Below are 10,958 nucleotides of genomic sequence, written 5' to 3'. Positions count from 1 at the left end.
GGGGGGGGTGGGGAAAGACCAAACATTCATGGAATCCCAACTGCATCTTAATCTTGTAGTTTCAACATTTAAGAGTAACACCAAATGCTTTTTTTCTGGTACTGGAACATAACATATGCAGTGAAACAATGCAGATTTATAGAAGATGAGAACATGGACATAAATATTAATTTTAAATTTTATTAATTATTAATTCATTTGAATGTATTTATTTATACATGTCATAAATACGTGTCAGGCAAAATAGTATTTAAGTCTCACTCAGACATTGGAATGTATTTTAAATGAAAAATACAATTTTAGAAATAGCATATTATTGTTACTATAAAAATATTCTCATAAACCAACAAATAAACTAGGTGTGATTCATGCTTGCTTTTGAAGTGCAAACATAATCTGTTCTTTCTGTGCATTTATATGTTTTTTCTGTGCACCATAAAATTTTGAGGAAGTTAAGCATATTCATATTTTCTCATTTCTTAACAATCATTCTTATATGTTAATGTCCATTTTTGCCTTGTTCTTTACATTTCTTCAGAAATGTATGTTATATTTCCTAGAAAGCCATATTGCTGATACTGGGGTCAGTGTTTTCATGCTAGAGCTGCTCTGGAGGTTTTAATGGTAATCAGGGCACAGTGAAATGAGCTATTTCTGCTGCTGCTCCTGCTTAAGAGTTTACTGTGTCTCCCTTTGTCCCCATCCTGAATACCTTTGCCCCTGCCTGCCCCCAGAGCTTACTGCTTTCTCACTTCTTCTGGTTTAGCTGTTTAGTTGGCTGTTTTCTAGCCCAGTTCTCAGAGATACTAACTGAAGTGAGATCCATCATTTCTTGGCCTTATTAACCTCTCTCCACTGCCTGCAAGACAGAGCCTAAGTGGCCAGCTGGGATGCCCCTTAACTCCTCCACTCACGTCAGGTTTCTGCTTTTCTAGATATTATGATGCCACATTGCCTACCTTAGGCAGACAGGGCAAAACTGGGTCCAAGTAGGCAAGTTCATTTTGCCTGTTAAGCACGTCAACAATTTGGTATCTCTAGTTATTCCATATATTATCATTCTCTTTGTTGTAATACTTGTTTAAGAAGCATTGTATCAAAAATGCATTATTTTTAGAAATCACATTTACATGAGTTGAAGGTTTAAATTGTGATGGGACATAGGTTTTTCTACTTTATTTCTCGCTATGGACCTCTCTCCACAAGCCCACATGTTTGTGTTTTGCCAGGGGAGCTCTTATGCTGCACAGAATACCACTGTGCTTAACCAGGCTGCCTGCAAGCTTAAAGTCTTGTTGAACACAAGGAATTTCATTATTGGAGCTTGTTTTTTAGGTGAACAGAGCCATGGTTATAAATTTTGCTTGAGAATGGATTCCTTTTGCACACTGTTTTGTAGTAAAAAAATATTTTTTCTTGCTGCAGTTTAAGTTATTTAGAAGTAAAAAAACTTTTCAGTATAATGGTGATTGTAGCTGCTAACTTACATAGTAGAAAATTGTAGAAGTATTAGGAGGAGTCCTGTATGGAAATATTCTGTGTACCACTCATAGAGGCTGGACAAAGTCTGAACAACTGCAGTTGTCTGGGCAAGAAGCCTGTAAACAGTTCTGAACTTTCAGTGAGTAAAGGTGAGGACGCATAGCTTTTCCCTTCTTCGCTGTCTGAGTCACATTCACAGTGTAAATATAAATATTGGTACCTGTTTGTTGTCAAGTCAGAATGTTAAAAAAATAGGTTTCTCAATTAACAGCTTCAGTCCTTTTTTGGTGCATGCTTGGTCCATAAGCCAATACTGCAGGAAGAGACTTTTTTGCATCATAAGCTCCCAATTTCATTGTTGCTCATGTGTCTGTGTTCATGTCCTCTCAGTCGTCTGTCCTGCATCCTTTGCTGCAACTTGTTCCCCAGCTTAATGAGAGAAGACTGAAGAGATACAAAGTGGACGTATGTAATCTTCAACTCTGCACGCTTGTATTCTCACACTTTGTGATTCATTAGCTCTTGTGAAAATGTCCTTGTAGATCTTTCTGTTAATAACATTTTTATTTTCAAGATTTAATATTGCATTAGTGTATTTTCACTAGAAATGTCAGGGGTTTGATATTCTTAAATTAGTGAATAATAATCCTGCTGCATTTAAAACCAAAAAACACTGAAGTAAGATCTGCTTAATACAGAAGAGTGGTAGAGCACAGAGCCTGTGTATCAAAATGGAACCATTAGTTCTTTTACAAAAAACCCCCCAAACTTTCAAATTTATCTGTACCATTATATTGCAGTTGAGTTATATTTTCTAGGGGTTTCTTTTTTCCCTGTATTTGGAATTCAAACAATATCTACTCCTTAAACATTATTTATGACTTATAACACTAAGAATTTCCAAGTGACTTCTAGGTAATTTTACTTTTTAACTTAAGGTGCAGATAAGAAACTTCTCTATGGAATTAATTTTTCCATAGAAAAGTCATGTGCTTTGGAAAAAAAAGTTTCAGTTAGAAAGAAATAGTCCCATTGTTTCAAAAACTATCATAATATTTGGGTATATTTGCTGCAAGTGCAATTTCAAATTTCAAAAATCAAAAAGCAGATGGATATTAACGTTTACCTCTTTCATGGAGCTATGGAGAGAAGAAAAAAATGCAGGCTGATGTATAAGAATCTAAAATAAGAATACTGAAGATTCCTATATAATAAAGTATACCAAAATCTAAAACCCAGCTTCTTCCTGTTTTACAATGACTTCAGCTTGATTATTCCTTAGATTAATTGGTACGATTCCTTATTTTCACTGATACACAAGTTAAATTAGGTGTATGAAGATGGTATTTAGAACTCTGATAGTGGCATCCCCATAGACAGGACTTTGCCTGTATCTGGATTAAAAAAGGAAGTATTGTTAACTGTTACATTTTCAATGAACTCATAAACTTATACTTATGTATGTCAGGTTTCATCTAGTCATGGTTGGGGTTGGTAATACTATTTACCCCTATCTTTGGATCACTGTATAATCTCAACTGTATGCCCTGAATTACTAGGAACAGGGTGGAGAGCACAAGAGATAAGAGAAAACATTATCATATCAACTATTTAAATCCCATCTCAATATTATACACATATATTAAAGTATAGGCAAAGAGGTAACAACTAAGAGAAGGATATCACAGAAGTCTATGCAATTGTGAGCTGCATGGGGAAGGGAAAAAAGGGAATGATTGCTTGCTGAGCAATGTTGAGACTGTTTTTAACTGTGTACGACTTCCCACACTTTTACCGCATTGTAAATGTGGAGGAACTATGTAAAAACTAATGGCATATTTTTCTTATCCAGTGACAGAACCTCACCACATGTAAAAACCTAAAGAGTTGGTACATCTACTTGTGGACTAAAATAGTGAAAATTTCAATCCATTACACATCTAAAAGGAAAATAGAGGGTAGAATTTACCTTCTGTGATGACGTTGACGTGAACTGTATTTATGCTATTGGAGATATGTACTGGCAAAGAATATTCTTGGAATTGCTCTTTGTGCTTTTAAATGAATACACATGTCAAATAAGACAAAGAATGGGAAGGAAAGCATAAAGGCAGGAACGTAAAATTGCTGTAAGTAAAAAGAAACTGCTTTTTAAATCCAATAAATTTCTTTGCTAGCATACTTCAATATCCTGAATTTACTTCCATTGAGGTTGATGGCACAATTAATGGAAATATAATACATTAATTAACAGACAATAACCTAAAATTCATAGCATATTTGGCATTCTAACATATTTTGGCCTCATCATGGCAGTTTTATTTTTGGTGGGCTCAAAAAAAGAAACTATAAGAATATTTCCCCAAGTAATAACAATATCAAACATTACAGAGTATATCAGTCAGATCATGTGCCTTCATATACATATTTAAAGAGAGTCACAATACTTATAACAATCCACAAATGAAATTTAATAAATTGCTTCTGTTTCAGAGCTGTCAAGCCATCATTTGACATACAATTTAGACTTTTTTTTACATCAGAGAAACATCAAAGTCCATACTCTACAAACCCTTAGAAAAAAAATTAAAAGTATACTAGCTATCTGATATAAGGTGTAAATATACACTGGTATAAAAAGTCCTTTTTTCCAGGATAGTGTTGGGAAATATTTATTCCAAAGGAAATTAAAACAATAGACAAAAAATGTCATAGTTTTTGGGAGTGAGCCCAGAGCAGGAAGACACAATTTTGTGGCAAAAGGCAAACATCTTATCAAGCTTCTTTTTGTAAGGTACCTTATTTTCATCAGATTTTCAAAGTAGAAATGAATGAATGATGATGAGTATTATAAGTTTCCTTAGTCATCTTTTCAAGTGGTTAAAAGATGTCTGCTATTATTTGTATTATTTTTGTCTTAACTACTAGTACATTGAAATAGCAACAGTTAGAATTCCAACCATTCCACACTGTGATAAGTAGTAGTCTTTAATTTGCAATTATGGTGTTATACCTTATGAAGTAATGATGTAATGGAATAGGTTGCCCAAAGAAGTTGTGGATGTCCCCAACCCTGGAGGTCTTCAAGGCCAGGTTGGATGAGGCTTTGAGCAACCTGGTCTAGTGAAAGGTGTCCCTGCCAATGGGTGGACTAGATGATCTTTAAGGTCCATTCCAACCCAAACCATTCTATGACATGGTGAGCACTTACAGAACATAGGCATTTTAAAATATTCATATAAATCTAAGGAAACAATGAAAACAGCTCTAAATTGAATTACATTTTATAGAAAGCAACTTTTTTTATTTTTTTGCTGTGAATACCAGTCACTTTGTTAGAGGTGATGTGTACTTCTGTACAGCACATAAACACCAGATATTTACAAAGTGCTAGCATCTTCTGGAATCAATTTCCTTTGCAGACTCTTTGGGTTTGGTATTTTTGCATGCACCTTATTTATTTATTTTAGTGTCATAATAAATCTTTGAAATTAATCCATATTACACTTATATTTGTTTATATGGCAGATTTCAGCGTGTTGTAGTATAAAAGTTTTAAATCCTCTCTAAATATTATTCCTGAGGGCCGTACAAGTTTATAAGAAAATCAAGAAAACACTGAAATAATCTGCCATCAATAATAAAAGTAGTGCGATTGTTCCCTGACTGTGAAAAAGCTGTAGACCTATCTTTCCAAAAGACTCTATCAGATGGGGTGATGGGGAAATGGCATGGGTAAACTTTAAAGCCAGTAGAGGATCAGACCAAACCTGCCTAAGACATGCAGAGGAACTCCAATTGCCCGTGAAGCAGGAACCCCCATGTTCCTATGGGCTGCCCACCTTTGGTTGAACTACCTGACTCTGGTGTCACAGAATGTGCTTCAGGAAAGGTTAGCTTGCTGCTGATTTTTTTTTTTTTTCTTTTTCTAATACTGGAAAGAAAACCAGAACCTGCCATAAATAAATGCACCCACCTCTCTCCCTGACCAGAAAAGGAATTGAAAAGGTGGATGGGTGAAGGAGGAAACAAACTTTATTAAATGTATTCTTTCTTCGCTGTTTGGACTGACACCAGATTTTGTCATTAATCTTGAGCTCCATCTTGGCCAATATAATATGTTCTAAGAAGAAAAAAGAGCACTTTGTTGGCAAATCAGTCTAAGAGACTCAACAAGATAACTTCTAGAGGACAGGCATTAAACTCTCAATAACCATACTTCTTTGCAAATACAGATGTTTCTGTATACCTAGATACATGCAGGTTTGTGAACATACATGCTTGTACACTACAGCAGGTATTAGTTATTTTTTAACATCTCCAAACCCTTGAAAATTTAGAAGGCTGTTGTTACAATGAAGGCAAATTTTAACTTCAGTTGTTTTCTAATACTAGTCTTCTGACATGAAACCAAACAAGGAAATTGTAATCTGTAATCTTCTTTAAGAGGTGTCTGGCTGTAAGCAGAGAATGACATATTAATGTAAATCACAATTCCATATTAGTAGTTGTACTCTTGGTTCCTGTTATGGTCTAGATCAATTTCCTTAACTTGCAACACTGCTTGTTTTGTTTCTCTTTCTATTTTTGTTGACGCATTTAATAGAAAAAGTAGAAAAATAATGAAATATGCATATCATAAGACACTCCAACGGCAAAGTACAAGACTCAATTAACAGACAATTATTTAGCCTTTTTAAATTTAAAAAATACAGTATTGAATGTATTATAGATCTGAGATCAAGTAATGCTAGAAAGAGGTGAACAATATAAATAAAAATCATCTAGATGTTTTTTGTACAGCAAAGAAACTAGGTATCATGGTATACCTGATGAACTGAAGACAAAATTAAAAGCAAGACTCAGAAATGATGTGTAGTTTAAACCCTACTTCCTTTGAAATCTGTGCTGCATTGAAGCTACTCCTGTGTTTGGAAATGATGGGAGCCATCCTGTTTGACACAGTTCATACAGCATCAGAAGAGAGCATGAAGTGATGTCTTGCTATGACAATGCAGGTTATGATCATTACCCTAGAGATCACATGACTCCATTTTTTAATTGAGAAATACCATCATTGCTAAATAAATTCCATCTAAATTTTATGTTCTGGTAAGCACAAGATTTGAACTGTTTTGTTTCTCAATTGGCCTGTCTCCCCAGTTGCAGGAGACACCTCACTCATATATCTGATGTTAACACAAGCAATAAAAATACTGTGATTAAGCTAATGTGTTCTCTAATCATCAAGGTCTCATTAAAGCAACTGGATACTTCATGCTGTGTACTTGTTATATTTAAATGGATTTTCCCCTGCCTTGCTGTATGGAGCAGGAGACAGTTGTTTCTCAATGTGTGCAGCACAGACAGGATGGAAGATCATAAGCATTGGTCTTTCCTTTGGGAGTTAGTCTGAGAGGAGTGATCATGATACACCTCTGGGAACAGTCTGGGATGACATTCCTGGGAGAACCCAAGTATTTCTGATATTTAAGCTTTGCATTGTTGTCCTTCTGTGAGGTGCACAGACCAACTCTACTTTGTCCATAGAGACTTTGCTACCATGAAGGCACTCCGGTTGTCTCTGGGTAATGAAACCTGGAAAGTCAAAGGCAAGGGCTGCCCATCATTACTAGTACCATTCTAAAGCAATCTGAACTGACCCAAAACTTGAGGTGGAATTTGAGCCTCATTCATATGTTTTCTGCTGTTTCTACATGACAACATGAACTTCTTGTTACTGACGTGGAAAAATATAGATAAAGCATGCCTTAAGGGGCAAGACTGTATAATAGTGCTGAAGAAATACTTTTAATATGTACATAAACAACCTCTCTATATGTGTTCGTTTGCAAGAGTACATATGATTTAAACCACTTTTTTTTCAGGATGAACTTCAAGGACCCGGAGGGATTCAAAGCAGAGGCTACTTTTTCTATAGGGTATGGTTTGTTTGACTTTTTTCCTTTTCATTTCATGATGAGCATTACCAAAAAAAAAAAAAAAAGTAGAGGGACCAGTGAATTATAGGAAGAATTACTGTGACTGAGGAATTTTTTTTTTCAGTAAGATCCCACTGTATAGAGCTACTCAAGATCTGCTCCAGACATTTTCTTGGATTAAAATAAATGCTTAGTAGGAAACTTTTTGTACTCATCTTAATGTTTGTGTATACATGATACCATGCTATGCCTTAATAAGTCATGATTTATTATATATAATTCTTAGAGAAAGTTCTAGAAAATACTGTACCTTGGACAATCCTTTTAAAGCATTGTTCAACACGGTACATTTGCATGTGGTATAAACACAATGCTATGCTTACACACTGTATCAAAACAGCTACTGGGCTTGACCTTCTCGTTTTCCTTGTGTTTTGACCAGTAAGGTTAGAAACTAGATCCAGAAATTCTCATGAGAATGAAATTACTCTGTTCATCTTTTATGCCATAGAGCCTTTTCACTCTGTTTTAGCAAAACTGAGCAAGTTAGAGTTGGTAAGGCAGATTTAATAATAACTCTTTTGATTTTGGTTAATATTTTTTTCTATTTAAATAAGAGAATGGCTAATGGCTTTAAAAAAGTGGCTGTAGTTGGACTTAATGATCTTACAGGTCACTTCCAACCTAAATGATTCTAAGATTCTATGATTTTAATGAAAAGACAGCAAGTTTCTATAGTTACATTTCTTATGGATCAAGCTTGGATCTTTAGACTTCTTATGGCAGGCCGAAGTTATGGGTAATATTAACATCGGTGCATTCATGATGCCAGAGTAAAAAGCAATTCCTTATTAAGCTCAGTAAGAAATTTTTAATCAGTTTTAGTCTCTCAGCAGTGCAAAATATTTCTGAAAATGACCACGATGAAAAGGGAGAAAATCTTTGCCTATGTTAAAGAACACAGTCTAAAAATAAAAGCATTGAAAGTGACTTATATATATGTTTGTTAATTGCAACAAACATTTATAGTGCAATAATGACAACTGAAAGCACATTTTAAGAAAATGCAGTAAGAATGAGGGATAATGGTCTCTTTGTCTTCTTGTGGTTTTCTCCCCTTTATAAAATCATACAAGATGGGCAATTCATTCTTCAGTCTATATGTAGTAAATTTTACCATGTAATTGTCCTCCAGAGGTGGATAGACATTAAACTGGTCTCAGGTTTATCTTTAATGATGATCACATTGACAGAACTGAGAAGTTTACCAATTGCCATACCTACCAAGTTGGGTGGGGCTTTGTTACTGAAACCAGTCAGTTTTAAAGAGCACATATTGAATATTTGTCTTTCAGCCACGCAATGGAAAGAGATCAGTGGATTTTCGCTAAGGAGGTATTTATTGAGTACTTTTAATCATTATCTACATTGAAATTAGTTTATTTTTATACAAATAGTCCACAATATTTATGTTGAGAAGTAGTCTCAGAAAATCTTTAACTGTGTAGTCAAGTTAGATTTCCAGACAAACTTCTCCCAGATTTGTTAAATTCATGTATTTTCAGATGAAGTGAATAGAAGCTGTAGGTACTCAGTTCCTAGAACAAAGAACACAGAAGTGTTTCTGTCAGCAAGAATTGGAAAATATCCCAGGTTTGTAAATAGTTTGGAAATTTATCAATGTTGATATGTATGTATATGTCAAGAAGAACTGATTCAACTACCTGTCAAATACATACTGAGAAGTAAACTGACATCCTGGGAGTAATCCTCTAACCTCACACAGAAAAAAACTTGCACTGAAACTAAGGACGGCCTTCAGAATTTAATTTCAAAGCATTCAACTATTTGGAGAGATATAAAAAAGTATGCTAATATTATAATGCTCTATTTTTCTAATATATTTTATTCCTCTATCATAATTTCAGTAGTTAGTGTTATATCATACTGACAGCTAATGCCTTTTCTTATTTTTCAGGATTTTAGATTCCTGACCTAGAACTAATGCTGCAGGAATGCTGAGTACATGGACATCCTGTTTTCCTTACAAAAAATATTTGTTACTAATGTACAATTAAAAATCACTAGAATGTAAATGTTCTTAAACTAGATTCTGTTAAGGATTCAAAAGCTCCTTTACTTTCTTGATTATATTAAAAGCATATTAAAACTGTTTGTTTCCTAGTGTTATGATTACAATTGTGTGTAATGCAACTGTAAAAAAGTCAGTGTGAGCATGCAACAGACATTGCCTCTAACAACACTGTTATGTACATTTATTTTCCATTATAAATAAAGGCACTCAGAAAGTTGTTTTAATGAGCATGTTTGCAATGTAGACTATTGCAATTTTTCAGAATATATTTTAGGTGATTTGTGCAGTTTTTAAAATCACAGCTTATCTAGGCAGGCCAAACAAAAGGTTTGGTTTGGTTTTCAAGGTGATGTTTTTACCCCATACTTCCTTCACTGTAGCCTGTGGACTGCTTCTGCAGCACCAAGATAAGTGCTCTGTAGGTGGCTTACAGAACTGTATTGGTGATAAAGGAGTTTGGCAGTCCTCAAAATGCCTTAAGGTTAATAGCATTGCACTGGCTGAAAAAAAGTGAGAGTCTCTGTTCCCTGAACAAAAGGAAACTGAACAAGTTGCGTGTTTTGATAGGACAAGGGGAAATGTTTTTAAACTAAGAGAGGGGAGATTTAGGTTAGATATTAGGAGGAAATTTTTTACCCAGAGGGTGGTGAGGCACTGGAACAGGTTGCCCAGAGAAGTTGTGGATGCCCCATCCCTGGAGGGATTCAAGGCCAGGTTGGATGGAGCCCTGGGCAGCCTGATCTAGTGATTGGCAACCCTGTCCACAGCAGGGAGGTTGGAGCAAAATGATATTTAAGGTTCCTTCCAACCCAAGCCATTCTATGATTCTATGACATGTTTTGAAGAAATATCTTGACTTTAATTCAACTGAAATACAATGGCTTTTTTTTTTAATCTATTAAGAGCACAGATGCAGTGTGGTTCTTATTCAGTAGATGACTTAATTACATTATTTACACTCTTTAAGAATTAGTAGTCACTTAAAAAGTCAACTGGTTTTCATGTAGACTTAAAGAAACTTCATTCAAAATACAAAGTTAGCCTCACAATCCTTCCTAGCTTCTTTCTCTTGAGTTTGTTTTCACACCAGGGTTGTGTTAAATTATGATTTTGAGGTTGTAATTATGTTGAAAGTATCTAATAATTCAGTGTAGAAGTGCATTATTATTTTTAACGTGGTATTGCTTGGTCACGGTTTGAATTGGCCTCAGCATTACTACTCCTGCTTCTGCAAGCTTGGATGAGTAGCTGAACTTCAGAGAGTAGCTGGGAAAATGGATGGCCTCAGAGGTGGAAACCAGCTTAAGAAGTCCTTTTCCTCTTCTTACCCACTTGTTTTCACTCTGCAGTTTGCTGTGCCTCCAGTCGAACTGCTGCAATTATCTGTGAACTGAGGATCCACTTTTATATGACGCCTGGTCAGAACTAACGTGTGGTCT

At 35.1% G+C, this 10,958-nt stretch overlaps 1 protein-coding gene across 1 annotated transcript in view; it reads left to right on the top strand.

Annotated features, from left to right (window-relative positions):
- The window catches only part of NMU (neuromedin U), a gene marked incomplete at its 5' end in the record, with an annotated part of 18,052 nt that extends 8,306 nt beyond the window's left edge, over window positions 1-9,746 (top strand). The window contains 4 exons of the mRNA XM_010174969.1: window positions 1,873-1,947; window positions 7,371-7,424; window positions 8,780-8,819; window positions 9,403-9,746. Coding sequence (XP_010173271.1) covers window positions 1,873-1,947; window positions 7,371-7,424; window positions 8,780-8,815 — 165 coding nt within the window. The remainder of the gene's footprint in view (window positions 1-1,872; window positions 1,948-7,370; window positions 7,425-8,779; window positions 8,820-9,402) is intronic.
- Between the last annotated feature and the right edge of the window lie 1,212 nt (window positions 9,747-10,958).

This window comes from Antrostomus carolinensis, unplaced genomic scaffold, assembly GCF_000700745.2.
Source record: "Antrostomus carolinensis isolate BGI_N321 unplaced genomic scaffold, ASM70074v2 scaffold23489, whole genome shotgun sequence".
NCBI classification, from domain to species: domain Eukaryota; kingdom Metazoa; phylum Chordata; class Aves; order Caprimulgiformes; family Caprimulgidae; genus Antrostomus; species Antrostomus carolinensis.
This window is presented reverse-complemented; position numbering and strand designations above follow the sequence as displayed.